This window comes from Vidua chalybeata, chromosome 1 (assembly GCF_026979565.1).
Source record: "Vidua chalybeata isolate OUT-0048 chromosome 1, bVidCha1 merged haplotype, whole genome shotgun sequence".
Classification (NCBI taxonomy): Eukaryota; Metazoa; Chordata; class Aves; order Passeriformes; family Viduidae; genus Vidua; species Vidua chalybeata.
Genome location: NC_071530.1, coordinates 71,989,133 through 72,004,618, shown reverse-complemented (window position 1 = coordinate 72,004,618; position 15,486 = coordinate 71,989,133). Strand labels below are relative to the sequence as shown.

At 39.9% G+C, this 15,486-nt stretch overlaps 2 protein-coding genes across 4 annotated transcripts in view; one reads left to right on the top strand and one right to left on the bottom strand.

Moving 5' to 3' along the window:
• Positions 1–1,691, bottom strand: part of DROSHA (drosha ribonuclease III) — a 73,919-nt gene extending 72,228 nt beyond the window's left edge. Inside the window, exon 1 of the mRNA XM_053951623.1 lies at positions 1,640–1,691. The gene's annotated coding sequence lies outside the window, so the exon portion shown is untranslated. The remainder of the gene's footprint in view (positions 1–1,639) is intronic.
• Positions 1,692–1,744: 53 nt separating this feature from the next.
• On the top strand, positions 1,745–14,762 carry C1H5orf22 (chromosome 1 C5orf22 homolog). Of its 3 annotated transcripts, none has more exons than XM_053960266.1 (9): positions 1,745–1,860; positions 4,296–4,441; positions 6,262–6,411; positions 8,353–8,821; positions 9,417–9,479; positions 10,506–10,627; positions 11,519–11,585; positions 12,179–12,318; positions 13,484–14,762. In XM_053960266.1, exons 1-9 carry the CDS (start codon positions 1,756–1,758, stop codon positions 13,611–13,613), a joined length of 1,392 nt encoding a protein of 463 aa, XP_053816241.1. In that variant the 5' UTR covers positions 1,745–1,755; the 3' UTR covers positions 13,614–14,762. The 3 variants fall into 3 exon arrangements, with proteins under 3 accessions (XP_053816241.1, XP_053816249.1, XP_053816258.1); XM_053960274.1 differs by lacking the exon at positions 1,745–1,860 and adding an exon at positions 1,989–2,169; XM_053960283.1 differs by lacking the exon at positions 1,745–1,860 and adding an exon at positions 1,990–2,169 and having other exon boundaries at positions 4,381–4,441.
• The last annotated feature ends 724 nt before the right edge of the window (positions 14,763–15,486 follow it).

Genomic DNA, 15,486 nt, shown 5'->3' with positions numbered 1-15,486 from the left:
AGTGCAACATAGCCAACCTGGACTGCTCAGAACACTATGCTCAGCCACATTCCGGTGACACTGCAGTAAAAGATGTAGCACTTGCTGAGAGAAAGTAGACAGCTTCTGGTGAACTAGAGGGAGAAAGGAAAAGAAACACAGGGGCAAAGGACTCATATCGAAGACGAGGAATCAAGAGAACCCTCCTTACACATGCAGGGCTTAGTGGAAGCCACTGGAATTGGTGGTGGTCATTCCCTCTCCAGAACAACCAAAGGCCAATGTGAGTGAGAATCCCACACTTTGAGGAGATAGCAGTCATGATGGTATAAAGCCATGTGTTCCTTCCAGTCAGCCTGTACCTGCTCAGTACCCTCCGATATTGTAAGGCCTCTCAAAAAAAAAAAAGTCACAACCGGGGAGAAAAAAAGAAAGTCAACATCCATTTTGTCTGGCAATAGCATAGCCTTTTGATATTACTAATTATAATCCACCAGATGCTGAATTAATTTTGCTTTGGTTCTCCTGCTGTGCTCTTACACAACTCAGGCTTGTAACAGAAGACTGTTTTAGACTTTGCAAACGTTCACATACACATTTTATTTAAACAGGCTGTACCACAGTGCCTTGTCTTTAGGTGTGTTTCTTTCTAACATGTCACAGCATTCAAACAAACAGTTTTGTTTATCAGCTCTCAGATCTCCCCCATGCCAGAGAACTGCTCTTGATCTACTACTTTAATTGCAGTCCTTCAGGATGCACAGAATCACAACGGGAAAAAAGATTCAAAAAGACACAAAACTATTTTACATGCCTGAATTATTTTAAAGCTCCCTCTGCTGCAAACACAAGTCACATTAAACTTCAAAAACACAGAAAAGGGTGAACTTCTCTTCCCTTGTCACCTAGGAATTTTATTGCACTGACTGGAGCCATTGCATTCTAAAGCAGCACTGGTCCCCTAAAAAACACTGAATAAACTCGTCTCTCCCTGCAGATGCACTGCTGAGAGCAACAGGGCACTGATACATCGAGAAGAGAGTACTGAGAGGGGACATCATCAGTGTCTGTAACTGTCTAAGAGAGGGTATCAAAGAGGATGGATGCAAGCTCTCCTCGGCAGTGCCGTGCAGCAGGCACAAGAGTGAATGGGCAGAAACTGATGCACAGGAAGTTCCACCTGAACGTGAGGAAGAACTTCTTTAAATGTGCGGGATGCCTGCGCACTGAACGGATTCCACAGAGAGGCTGTGGAGCTTCCCTCACCAGATATATTCAAGAACTCTCCGGACGCAATCCTGTGCCATGTGCTCTGGGACGACCCTGCAGGAGCAGAGAGACTGGACCAGATGACCCATTGTGTTCCCTTCTGACCTGATCCGTCCAGTTCCACCCGGCCTCACCCCACCGCCGCCTCCCGACGGCCCGGGGGACGGGAACACGGAACCGCTGAGCCGCCCCGGCCGGGCGCCGCTCCCCGCTCTGCTCGGCCGCACGGCCCCGCCAGCCCGGCCCCGCGGAGCCGCCGCGCTCCCGACCCCGGGACCTGCGCCCCCGCCACGCCCCGGCCGCAACCCCTGCCGAGCACCACGAGCAGCGCGGAGCTGCCCAAAGGCGGCCCCGCCGCCCCTCCGCGGGCAGCCTGGCACGCCGAGCCCACCTGGCGCCCTCGCCGCCGCCGAGGCCAGCGCCGCCCGCAGCGCCCCGGCTCCGGAACAGGAAAGCGGTGGGAGGTGCTGCGGGCGGAAGCGCCGCCCGCCGGAGGGGAGCGACGGCATGAGCGGAGCGGAGCCCGGGCCCGGCGATGCCTCCCGGCCCCGCGGGGCCTCCCGGCGGCATTACCCGGCCCTGCCCGTGTGGGTGGTGGAGGACCACCAGGACGTGAGTGCCCCGCGCTGGGCTGCCGGGGCATGGGGACTCCCTCGGGTGGGGGCATGGGGAGGGGTTTCGTTTGTTCCTGTTTTTGTGAGTTTATTGGTGTGTTTCTCCGCGGCGCGGATGCTCAGTGGGGCAGGTGGAAGCGAAGAGAGGTGCCCGGTGCGGTCACCTCGCACGGAGATGTGCTTTCCCGTCGTGTGTGCTGCTTCTCCAGGCGCTTCCTTCAGAACGGCCCTTCCCTCCGCAGCCACACACAAACCCTAAAGCTGCCTTCCCTTCCGCTCTGAAACATCAATGAACTCCAGCGCCCAGGTGATCTGATTTTCCTTCCCGATTCAGACACCGAGCTACTTATTGCCATGATCGAATTTTGGCAATTTTTTAAGCAATCATTGCTGACTGCTTTTTCTTCTTTTGTGATTGAACCACACCAATTGCTGTGGTTTAAAGGGGTTAATACCTACATTACACTGCTGTTGTAATTTGCTGGCTATTGGTGGGGTGCTTGGAAACTCAACCCTACCCAGAGTATGACATGTCAGCAGAGTATAAGTAAATATAATCCCATCCCAACTAGTATATTGACTCCCACTTGATGAGGAGTGTTAAAAATCTGGAGCTTCACCTTTTTTTTTTGTGGAGTCATTGAAAAACGGAGTGAGGAAGGAATTGCTTTAGAACTGCTGTTTCTGGTTTCTCATGGGGTTTTTTATAATAGCATAAACTGAGGCTTTAATCCTAAAATAACAGATTCTTTACTTGGTTATTTGCAAAGAGAAAATATTAGTGTAGTAAATTTTATTAAAGACAGTAATGTTACAAATTTGTAAGTAGTTTAATGCCGTTCATTTTTGTTAAGACTCGCTGAATATGTGATGCTGTGACAGCTGATTTTTCGTGGTAGCCAAGGACTTAGAGTGTCAGTGTCGTAGGAGTTCTGAGGTAATGCCTCTTAATGATCCTTCTTTGTTTTAGTCTCTATATTTCTGTTTTCAATCAGCTTAAAGTTGTATTAATACTATATATTTAATTTAAAACGTTTTCAGTATAGGAGTGTGGATGAATTGGTCTTGCATAAAACATAAATGGCTTTTTGTCCCAAAGTGTAAGAACTTCACAGAAATTTTGATATCAGCCTTGCTGATAGTGATGTTCCTCCAGAGCAAGTTGTCAGTAGGCTGCATCATGCACTGATTAATAATAACAGCTGTCATGAAGGAAATTTTGTTCTTAATCCAAATCAGGAGAACTTGCAAGGTTAGAGAGCTTTGTCTCCCGTCTCTTGCAACTGGTAGTTGCGCTTACCTGAGGTGAAGCTTCAATTTTATTTGAAAATACTGTAGGTTGTTTAGTAGGCCAGATTGCTTCTTTTTTACAAAGAAGTGAAAGCCATGGGTCAGGAAACACATGTTGTTTTTAATCTTGTTTTATCTATTATTGCAATAATATACATATGTTTTACAGTTATGCCTGTGCAGTATGCAGGGTTTGTCATCTTAATCAGTTTTATGCCAAAAAAAGTAGCTCAGTTGCTGTTGTAATGCCGAGGTCACACATAATTTTTATTGCTTCTTACAGTCTTTACATTCCCTGTATAATAGGGCTGTGATTCACAATCCTTGTTGGATTTGCTCTGGTAGCCAAGGCAGTTGATGCCCTCTAACTGTGGTAGAGACTCTGCAGGTACTGCAGTTCCAAGAGGAATCAGGCATCACTTTTCTCATTTTTACCACCCCACATTATTGCAGTTCAGTGGTTTGCTATGCTGTAAATTGGTGAATTGCCTCGTCTCCTGTTTTTCACACTTCTGAGTGAAGAACTTCAGTAGAGAATAAAGTTGGGCAGTTAAGAAAGGTAGTCTCTATTGCAAACAGTCATGGAGGGATTAGGAATTAATTCTTCAAGAGGAATAGGTTTAATGGTCAGCTAAAGTTTAAATCGTGGTGGGGTCGGTTTTCAATCTATATCAGTTAACTTATAAAACATAAGGAACAAACTGTTTTTATCTCCATAGCACCAGTGCATGGTGAGAAAGCTTTATAGCATGGGGAAAGAAGTACAAGGGCAATGATCTGCGGAAGAGGAAAGGCATTCCTGAGTCTTAGTTGTAAATGGAAAAAAAACCTCAAACCTCTAGGAACTGAGCTGAATGGCTAGTGAGAAGAGCTCAGTAAGACTTCCTGTAAAGAAGGAAAAATGGTGTAAGGCTGTGACTCTTCAGCAGTTTCTCATCTGGAACGCTTGGGTTTATAATGATCACTGTTCATGAGTTGTCTTGCCACTGGAGTTATTTCCCCTTTGTATTGTTTTCTGTCTCATTCTCCCTCTAATCCAAATTCTAAAGGAATAAAAGTGGTACTGGTGGTTTTGCTGCTAAAGCTGTTGCATTTTTCAGCCCACTGGCTATCATTAAAATGTTTTTATTCATGTTGCTTTAGGTGCTGCCTTTCATCTATCGTGCCATTGGTTCAAAGCATCTTCCTGCCAGTAATATCAGTTTTGTTCATCTTGATTCCCATCCAGACCTTCTCATTCCTGTGAATATGCCTGCAGACACCGTATATGACAAAGAAGCTCTTTTTAGGTAAGGCCTGGGTACTGCATCAGAGTAGACTTTAAGTCTAATTCATGCTACCTTTGAGTCACAGTGAATATTGCTATGACTGCTTAGGAAGGATGAACAAAAGAGATATAAGTCAGATTCAAGTTGCGTCTTCTGTCTTTTCACTTTTGCTGAAACTTTATTTTTTAATGGCAAAAGTTACATTGCATATCAAGCAATTTAAGATGGGTGAGTTTGCTTTGTGTATTGGCTCAGTAGTGTATGATGGTATTATCCCAAGTGGTTCCTCTGGGTAAGAGGAAAGCACTCTGCAGGGATGCTTTGTCTGAAAAGCTGTAGTTATAGAACAGTCTTCCTCTCTTCACACTGAAAAACTGACTATGAGGTTGAAATAGCACATCCTTTGTTGGCATGCTGAATATGTGAAGCAGAACAAGATGATCCTATTACAATCATAAAGACCACTATTTTCCTGACCATCTAAGGTAGGTAGGTAATAAGCCACTATGATCTCTGTTATTGTCTTGCTCTTCCTGTTTTAAAATAGTGTTTGCTTCAGTATTACGGTGATTTACAAGCTGATGCATTTGGTATAACTTGAATCACCTTAGCCATAGTCAATATTTTGTTCTATTTATTGGGTGACTAAAAGGTTTTGTGGACTCTATCACAAAATCATTGAATGCTTTGGGTTGGAAGGAGCTTTAAAGATCATCTAGTTCCAGCTCCCCTTCCATGGGCAGGACACTTTCCACTAGACAAGGTTGCTCAGGTCCCCATCCCACCTGGCCTTGAACACTTCTGGCCATGGGTCACCTACAATTGCTTGGACAGCCCATGTGGTGTGTCCCACCGCACTCACAGTGAAGAACTTTTTCCTAATATCTATCTAAACACACACTCTTTCAGTGTAAACCCTTGTCCTATCACTGCATCCCCTCGTAAAAAGTCCCTCTCCAGCTTTCTTGTAGTCCCTTTTGAGGTATTGGAAGGTACTATAAGGTCTCTGTGCAGCCTCCAGGGTGAACAACCCCAACTCTCTCAACCTGTCCTCATAGGAAAGGTATTCCAGCCCTCTGATCATCTTTGTGGCCATCTCTGGACCTGCTTGAAAAGGCCCATGTAGTTGTTATGTGGGGGGCCCAGAGCTGGATGCAGCACTCCAGGTGTGTGGTTTCACAAGAGCAGAGCAGGGGGGCAGAATCCCCCTCCTGTGACTTGCTCATCACGCTTCTTTTGCTGCAGCCCAGGATGCAGTTGGCATCATACACCTAAAGAAAATAGGGTCTTGATAATGAGGAAAGATGCTAATCCTATGCATGTGGATTGACTCACTTTAATTACTGGGATGACATTTAAAATACACTTAGAGCAGTTTACAATAAAACACTCTCATGAGGTCAGTTTGAAGTTATTTACAACAATGTCGATGATGTTCCTTGCACTTTCCTCTGTCTGATGTATCAAGAGATAAAGGGCATAGAATCATAGAGTCAGTAAGGTTGAAAAGGCCTCTAAGATTATTGAGTCCAACCATTAACCTAACACTGCCAAGTCCACCCCTAAGGAGTTTATAATCAAAGTGCCATGCTAAGAGTGAAGCCAATTCCACTCTATATCCAAAATTTTTTATACCTACTACAGGCCTTATTGGTTTGTCTTATGATTAAAGATTTCCCTCTCTTTCTTTCTTTGTTGATGTTCCCCTTACATGGAATACTAGTTTTAGATTATTTGCATGGGGACCTTCAAGTTGTGGAAGGTGTTTGTGGTGTTCTTGAGCATTTTTATTTATAGGGAAAGTAACATTGCTATCTTGTGTATTTCTCTACTGATTACAGTGAATTAAGTATTGAAAACTGGATTATGCCCGCTGTTTATGCTGGCCATATTTCTCAAGTAGTGTGGCTTCACCCACACTGGGCTCAGCAGATCTCGGAAGGGAAGCACAGTTTTCTAATTGGGAAAGATGTATCAACAACAACGATCAGGTAAATTGTCTGCTGACATATACTAGTAATATAAAAGCCATCTCTATAGCTTTTCATTGGAATTTTTTTTTTGTTCTCTTGCATAAAGGTGAATATTTAATTTGTATTTATAATTTCCTTAGAACCTAATGCAGTTACACCTGTATCAATTTTTGTTCTAACTAGTAAAATTGTTATTTGGTATCAGCCAAATAGTGTGGGGTGGGTTTTTTTGTTTGTTTGGAGTTTTTTGTTGTTGTTGTTTTTTGAAGTTAATTTAGTTAAGTACTGAAACAGGCACTCAGGTAGTGAATTCTCCATCATTTGATAAAGGACAATTCACCTGAGCAGCTTCATCTAGCTTTGAAGTCAGTTCTGCTTTGACCAGACGATTGACTAGAGACTTCCAGTTGTCTCTTTGAATCTTAATTATTCTGTGATTCAAGTTCAAATCAGAGCCCCTCATCATTCTGCAGGATGCAGTCCATAATAATTTTGCATTCACGATATTCACAGTGTTGTGATTTTGTGAAACTTTAGGGGATATTTGCAAATCATGTCTCTTGTGGGCATAGCAAAATAAATCTTTTGAAGCAAGTTTGACAGAAAACAGCAGAGAAATGCTTTGTTTTACAACCTTAAATAAAACATTTAAAGCTCTACAATTCTGAATCTGAAGCCTAAAGGGAACCGAAATGATTTTTTTTAAAGGTAGTGCTTTCTGTTACATTTAATCATTTAGCCAATATATAGGAATAATTCACAATGGTTGAATAGCTCTCTCACTGGTGGCCTTAGCAGGCATGAAAACAGCATTTCAGACTTCCTTTTGAAGACAGTTGGGTACATTTTCTTCAGGTTCTAGGCTTACCAAAACCATGAAGGAAGAAAGGGAAAGAGTCCTCATAAATACAAATGTCCTAAAAGTTTTGATGACAAGAGATTGATAGGCAATAGATACAGCCTCTTCATTAGTGGACACTAAGGTACTATGAGCTCATGGGTGAACCCTGCAGAATTTCTGGGAAGATGTACTGTGATTGCCTTGTCAATTGTATGGGGTTGTAATCCAGCCTCTGCCCTTGACAAACTGAGGGTAATCCAGCCACAAGACACTGGGGAACTGAACTTCCAATTTCTCCTGCGTAGGAAATGATTTGTCTTTGTGGTTGATAGATGGTGATACCCTGTACTCAAATGAGGCCTTACCACAGTGAGCAGAAGTTCACACTTCTTAATCTTATTTGTTATTTGAGTTTATGATTCTTAAGGCTTAAAGTACTGCAATACAGGTTGAAAATTCTGTTCTTTAAATTTTCACTGTAAGCAGAAGTTTTAGTGTTGCCTTTGGTTGGTTAGTTGTTTTGTGGGGTTTTTTAAGTGGATTCAATTGATAATTAGCTATTTATCCTCTAGTTACCATGTTTATCAGTTAGGGAATCTGTTGGGGGTAAAAAAAAGTTAAATTTTACTTTTGAATTCATAATATTGTACTTTCACTAAGTCAATATTTATGCATTTCAGGGCACTTCGCAAACCCAACTATAATAATTTTCCTAGAAAATTATAAAACCAAGGCAAAATATCCATAGATTTGCAATCTTATGTGCCATAGTATTGATAATATCTTGTCAATTCTGGATGTTGTCTTTAAAACGCAATTCAATTTCAAATTAATTTTATTGGACATAATGCATTATCTTTTTCTTATCCATTAAAACCTTGTAGGGTTATCATAAAAAATATAGAGTGAATTATAATATATTCCACAATAAAGAAGTAGAAAAAACTTTAATGTAATTTAAACCGGAGAATTAAAAGAAATCATTTTTTCTACACAATTTTACTGCTTTCATTAACCATCAAACATCTATTCATTCTTTGGGTCTCTAAAGTATAAAATGCTTTTTCCTAAGCTCTTTGCCAAGATGTGTATTAACTGGGAGTTATTGTCAATTGTAGGGTTACAGGCACAGACAATTACTTCTTAAGTGATGGTCTTTATGTTCCTGCTGATCAGCTAGAAAACCAGAAGCCTTTAAATTTGCACGTCATTCTCATCAATCCTACTCAATCATCAAACAGCCATAAAGGAAATGGCGAAGTAAGATCTGCTAAAAGACTGAAGCTAAACACAGATGACACAGCAAGTGCCACTTCTGCCTCTTCAGTGGCTCCTGGTGACTTTGATCACTTTGGTGACAACATCCCGAGTGTGAAGGAAAAGGAAATACAAAATGCAGGTGCCCTAAATGGAGCAGAAACTTTGGCAGAGGGCTCAGCTTCAAGCTGTCTCAAAAAGAGTGAATGCCCAATAAGGGACATTGCTAAAGATGTCTGCCAAGTACTGCAGAAAGGGGATGCGTATGTTTTGGACATCGACTTAGATTTTTTTTCAGTTAAAAATCCATTTAAAGAAATGTACACACAGGTAAGTATGGAAATTGAGTAGCCTCATACCACTCACAAAAGAGTACCAGCCTTAGTATTTATGTCTATGGAGAAACTCATCTAAGCTAAATTAGCAGATTAGCTGACCATGGTTAATGATTAATGGTAATATTTTAATGAGATATTTCCATTTTAAAGAAATATTTCTATGGGAGTGTATGTGGTAAAGAATTACAACTACCAAATAGGGGGAGTTTCTTACACTTGGTATCAATATTGAGTGTACGTTCAAACTCAGGGGTATACTCAACTTCTGCTCATTGCTTGGGATGTAAAAGCTATGCTTGGGTTTCCAGAGGTTACCTTCCAAATACCCACAGCAAGATATGAGAGTCTATCATTTTTTACCTCTATAACCTGTGCTTAGAAAGCCATGATGGTATCAGGAGACTGCCTTTCAAAAGGCACAGTAGTGTTGATTATCCAGAGTGGTAGCTTGTCCTGATGAGAGGCTGTTATGCGTATTATTGTCTGCCATACTAGAGTAGGGAAATGATCTTTTTTTGAAGGCTTTGAGGATTGGGTTTCTCATTTGAAGAGTCATTTTCTTCCTCTTTTTTTTTTCTTTTTCAAAGACAGAATATGAGCTTTTGCAAGAGTTGTACAATTTCAAGAAGCCACATAAAAATGCAACAGAGGTATGATGCTTCCTTGTGGAACATATGAAGGAATGATTCTTTTTATTTATCCAATGAAAATGAGTTACGACAACAGGAAGAAACCTATCAAAGGTGCTTAATGAAGTGGTCTCACATTAAGCTATGCAGCCAAATCACTTTGGCTAATCAGCAGCATCTTAGAATTTTTTTTTCTATTAAATGTTTTGATTATACATGTGAGTTGCATAAATATTTAGAATGAGTGTGAAAATTTGTTTCTGTAAACAAAATGGTAATTGGCATGGAAGGAATGAAAACCTAGTAAGTCACCAGCAAACTTGTTCTTTTTATGGCTTAACAGGGCTTAGGTTTGGTGGGGTGTTTCTTTTTTGGTTTTTTAGTGGCTGATTCTTTTTTATTTTTTTTTAATTCCTCCCTCCAGCCTTTCCCGTTCCTTCCTTCCTTTATTGCTCTTTCTTGATAGTCAGACCTGTGATGAATGTGTAATTGGTATTTTACCTTTTTGTTCAGATGTGGAAAGGATGCTCTTATATTACTATATGCCATACTTTAACTACTGCAAAAAAATACTGTAATGTTCTTCTCATTTTATGTGCTGTGTGCTTCTGAAACAAGGAAATACAGGCTTTCATAATCTCATCTGAACACTAATGCAGAGAGATTCAACACATTTAATTATCACAAATAAATGAAACCTAATTAATATATGTGAATAAAGAAATAAAGATATGTTGAATATTGGAAATTGATTTTTATATTTCTTAGTTAATCAGGAATAAAAACAGGTACATATTTAAAAGGTGGGTTTTTAAAATTTGTAGTGGGAAAATCAGAACAAAGTGAGGTGATTTATTCTGAAGGTATAACAGTTGCTGCAGGCATTTGTTATGACCCTTTTGAAAAGATGTGCTGTAGGAATAAATCAGTTCTTTCTGATTCCCCACTTCCAGTAGATCAATCATTACAGAATTTAAATCATAGGATAAGTCATGATATTCTTACCTTTTTTTTTCTTAACGTACTTTCTAATATGCTTATTCAAAGGAAGACTTGCTGGATTGTGTTGAAAACCGTGTTCATCAGCTGGAAGATCTGGAAGCAGCATTTGCAGATTTGTGTGACAGTGATGACGAAGAAACCCTACAGAAATGGGCTTCGTATCCTGGGTAGGAGATTTCTAAAAGGCCTAAATTACAAATAGAAGTCTGAGACTGATTAGTCCAACATTTTGATAACAGAAAAGGATAGGATCTGTGCAAGTACACACTTTTTTGTTTAGTTCTAGAGGAAAAAGAGACAAAACAAAAGGAAAGGCAGTCTACTGTCTTCAGCACTACTGTAAGCTATGGAAGAGCAGTCTTGTACAGCTTCATGCAAGTTTTGTTCTCTATGGATGGAGGCATATTTGGTGACTAAAACCTTGGTCATCAATGTGTAGCACAGCTCTCAAAAAAGGCAACAAACTGAGGAGGACATGGAGAAGCAGTTCTTTGGTGTTTTCAAAGGTTCTGCTTTCTTTGGAAAAATGGAACTTAATGGAACTGTATCTGAGCAACAGTCTCCACTAAACATCTGAACTGCGTCACTCTGCTTTTAAACTAGATGTTTTCACATGAAGAGTTTTCAGATTAAAAGAGACAGGGAAAGTCTGAGCTTTTCCTTGATAGGAAGATCATTCATTTTCCACATCAAATGCAGCAGTTACTGTACGACCTCTGTAACAGTGACAAGAAGTATTTCCTGAAAAGTTCATATGACTTTTGAGCTCTAACAGCTTCTCTGTAAATCTACTGTAAAAGAAGCACAAGGAGGACTTGCCAGAGGCAGGTATGAATATAGGAACTTCATAAGAAAGATCTGGTGAAACAGTACAGTAATACTGATAATTTCCATTTCTGCAGATGCAAAATGACGCAGAAGAGCAAATTTCCTTTTCAAATCCTAGGCCGTAATTTCTACTTCCCTCCTTTTTCCTCACCATTTTTTTCCCTAACCGTTTAAGGTATATAAATGTTTCTAACTGTTTGTAAAAAATGTTGGTTTTGTTTTAATTCCAGAATGAAGCCACTTGTTCAACTAGTTCACAGTTTGAAAACCAGGATGGAAAGCCCAGACTACGAAATGGTAGGTGACAAAGAGGAGGAGAGCAGACAGATGTCAAAGGCGTAGCTTTGACAGGGAAGGAGAGTCATACTTCCTTTCAGACTTGCTTCTTGATTCAGGACTTTGTGTGATTTTGGTAATTTTCCTCAGGTTTTATGTCTTATTACTTAGACAAGCTTTTCCTTGCAAAGCTGCTAAAATTCTAGTCTGATTGTCTGTCTATATTTAGGCAACTTTAGTGTGATCTTCTAGGACTATAATGTCTTGGGCTGCATCCTGTGAATGGAGGCTAAATTTCACCAGTCTGTTGATCTCCTTTGTAGAACTTAAAATAAGGTACCTATTTATAACATATTAGAGCTATATCATCTTCAAGGACTGCAGCATACTCTGAATTCATAAGAAGAGGTACAGGGTACTGGAGATAACAAAATAATGCATACAACCTCCAAAATTTTACTTGTTTAAAGAAGAAGCTGGGGGAAAACCCCCCTGTCTGAAGAGGTGCAAGTTACCTGATGGACTAGGGATGGTATCCTAAAGACTTTCTACATGCATAAGCTGTATCTATAATTCATCAACAGAAATTAAATCTCTCTTTAATTTACCCACAGGTCCATCAGGCTGGTCTGACCTGTGATTATGTGGAGCTTCCTCACCATGTTAGTACTGAAGATGAAATCGAAGGCCTCATACAATCCATTAGAGTTCTACTGACAGATCTGCCCAAGCCCACACTGGTGACAGTTGCTCGGTAAGACTGTGCAGATCCTTTCACTTTAAAATGTCCAGACTATGTGTATGAAGCTAAATGATCCTGTCAGTATAGCACTAGTTCTGTCTTACGCTCTGTTAAAGTGGAAGCCTTACAGTGCTTCAGCACTGTGATGAGGCCTTGTGTATGTTGGGATTGATAGCTGTCACTGGAGTTCATACATCTCTACTTGTGTTCCTTGAGCTAATTAAAGCAAAGCTGCCTTGGGCTGAAATCTCACCTTCCTTACTCTCTTGCTCTAGGGTTTGTTGTACTACAGATAGGATTTCTTTTTTGCAGTGAAACTTTTGCTGGAACAAGTTTTCATCTAGTAGACTAAAAGGCGTTTATATTCTTCAAAGCTCTAGTAAAACTTTATTATGGGGTAAAAATTAGGCTTGCAGGACTGTAAGGGTTTTATTTAGAATAACAGAATGGAGTTTGAGGCCAGGAACCAAAGAACTGGCCTGAAAAAATCTAATTTGAAGATCACAGTGCCTCATGACAAATTATTGCAATTTAATCAGTCAGAAATACTAATTGTGCTCTTAAAGCACCAGCAACAATAGCAGAAGCTGATATGAAACTGGTTTTGGCAACAAGAACTAGTATGGCTAATGCCTGCAATAAAAGAAAACTCTATTCCCTAAGCCAATCGCAGGGTTATTATCCACTGCTATGGAGAAACCAGAATCATCTCTGTAGATCTTAACAGGTAAAAAATTCAGGAAGTCAGTTTTCACTGTTTGAGGTTCATTAATAGATACTGTAAAAAATGCTATATGCCAGGTATTGTGAAGATGTTTTTCAAGTTTTCCTGCCTGCTTTACTAGTAGCATTTCAATTTTTCAATCTAAATTTTCCATGTGTCCTTTGATTAGATTCTTTGCTTGAACTTTGACTGCCAGTGTGTTCTGTGCCAGATTCAGGAGGAGAGTAGAACAGGAAAGATTAGATCATGTTCCTGATCTGCTGCAGACTTTCTATTAAACTTAAAATATAGTGATAAGAAGCACAGCACTATGCTTCAAAGGGATACTGGGGGGCAAAACTTTGTTTGAAAGAAGCTTCAGCCTAGCCACAGAGCATTGCAGGAATACACAGTGTGGTTATGGTTGTGATATCTGTATTCTCATGCTTCCTTTATTTTTTTTTTTTTTAACAGATCAAGTTTGGATGACTACTGCCCTTCAGAGCAGGTTGACATCATTCAAGAGAAGGTTCTCAATTTACTACATTCAGTGTATGGCTCACTGGATGTGCACTTAGATTACTCAAGCCCTTCATCTTCTTAGTGACCTTCCTTCGTGTGTTGCTGTCTAATGCTGAGGATTAATTTAAATTGTTCATTAGCTGTGATTGCAAGGGGAAGACTGCTGTTATTTCAGCAGGTGGCACTAGAAGCCAAGCTGACCCAGCTAGGGTTTGAGTTGCATTGCTTTCTCCACGACAGCTGCATGTGAACTGACTGTTACCTGTTTGGCTTTGTTCAGATTAGTGCTGTAATTCTTATTTTTACTGTCTTGTTTCTTAAAATTGGTCTAAGAGAAACGACTTTTTGTCAATTAATTGAGGAGTTTTGTCCCATTTCTTTGTGTCTGTAAAAAAAAAAAAATAAATTTCTTAAAATGGTTTTCTGTTATGTATGTTTTTTGTAATTTGGTAACAGATTTGCTTCTGAGTTGTATTATGTCTTTTAAAAACTGGTCTTAAAAATGCCCTTAAAACTGTTGGTCTGTGTAGTGATCTTTACTATCTGTTGTGCTGAGATGACCCTCTCATTTCTCTAGAGCAGCTCATGGCTTCTGCCCCATCCACAGAATATCATTTATGTTTATTTTCTGTTTCATTAATGTCTTATTTTCCTTGGAGTATTTTATTGGTGGCTTAGATAATATCCCTAATGTACAGACATTGGACTTGGTATTTTCACTTTTACATTATTTTGAGGATAAAAAGTATGTGTGCGTGTGCATGTTTTTATGTTTTAAATCCTGTAAGGAATTGATAGCTTCTTCATAAACAAAGATTTTTCTTTACTGAAGTCAGCAGCACAACATTCTGTACCACATTTTCACTCATTTTGGTGTTGCTATTTAGGAAATAACAGCTTTAGAACTACTTATTTTAGAAATCAATATAGAGAAAACTGGCACTTACAGAGGAAAAAACCCCACAGGATTTATTTGGAATGAGAACAAAACAAGAAAGAAGATGCTACCTAGAATATTGTCTTTTATTACGAATAAATTTTGCTCATAATTTCTTCTGAAATAACGGAGTTCATTTGCTAACTTTACTCTTTGCTTTACAGAGACTTTGTGCACTTTTAGGGTTTTTTACTACTTCTGCTGTTGGTATAAATGACTATAGTACAGATTGTAAATATATCATTTCTTTAAAATATTTGTTCTAGTAGAATAAATTCCATGACCATGGATCCATTTTATTTGTGGTTTTGTGACATGTCTGTCACAAGGAGCCTTTTAGACAATATCCTTAATACTTCATAAATTATAAACAGCCATACATCGCATACAGCAGTGTGTGTCAGGTTATGTGCTGCTTGTGTAAGGACTGGGGTTTTTTTAAGTTAAAGAGCCTTCATGCTGGACTTTTCATAAAGTTGTAGAAAACAAAAAATCCATGGTGGGGCATGGGTGAGCCCCTCCTGGGTGGGCAGGTGAGAGCCCATTTTCCTTGGGAAAAGCCTGGGCAAGGGAGGGCAAAATGCTACCTGACAGCCAGGGCTGAGGGATCTAAGTGGGAGAACCTTTAGTGCCTGCATCTCTGCCTGGATGCTGATCTGGGGTGCCTTGTTTGGTGAGGTAACAAAATTAAGCTTACTTCTTTTGCATTTTATCTGTGGTCTTGTGGTTGTTCCTGTGACTGCCTATGCTGGTTCATGCACATGTGTTCACCACGGTTTTGCAGAATCAAAGTAACATACTGAATTGTCTATTGTTATCCAAGTTAATGAACAAATCTTCCTTTCAGGCATAGTTTTTGTTTATTAATGTCTAAATTTTATCATCTGAAATCTCTGACTAACACAGTCTGTGTATATGCCAGAAAATACCAGTCACACATAACAACAAAGACATTAATTTCTACCTTAAGGACGTTTGCAAGGTTGTTTTTTACTTTGGTGAAAAGTAATCAAGCCAA

What these genes read in the sequence shown, in the direction of transcription:
- C1H5orf22 (XM_053960266.1), top strand. Translation starts at nt 1,756, where the DNA reads ATGAGCGGAGCGGAGCCCGGGCCCGGCGATGCCTCCCGGCCCCGCGGG. An exon ending in TGGTGGAGGACCACCAGGAC is followed by an intron (nt 1,861 to 4,295) that starts GTGAGTGCCCCG and finishes ATGTTGCTTTAG; the next exon opens with GTGCTGCCTTTCATCTATCG. An exon ending in TTAAAGAAATGTACACACAG is followed by an intron (nt 8,822 to 9,416) that starts GTAAGTATGGAA and finishes TCTTTTTCAAAG; the next exon opens with ACAGAATATGAGCTTTTGCA.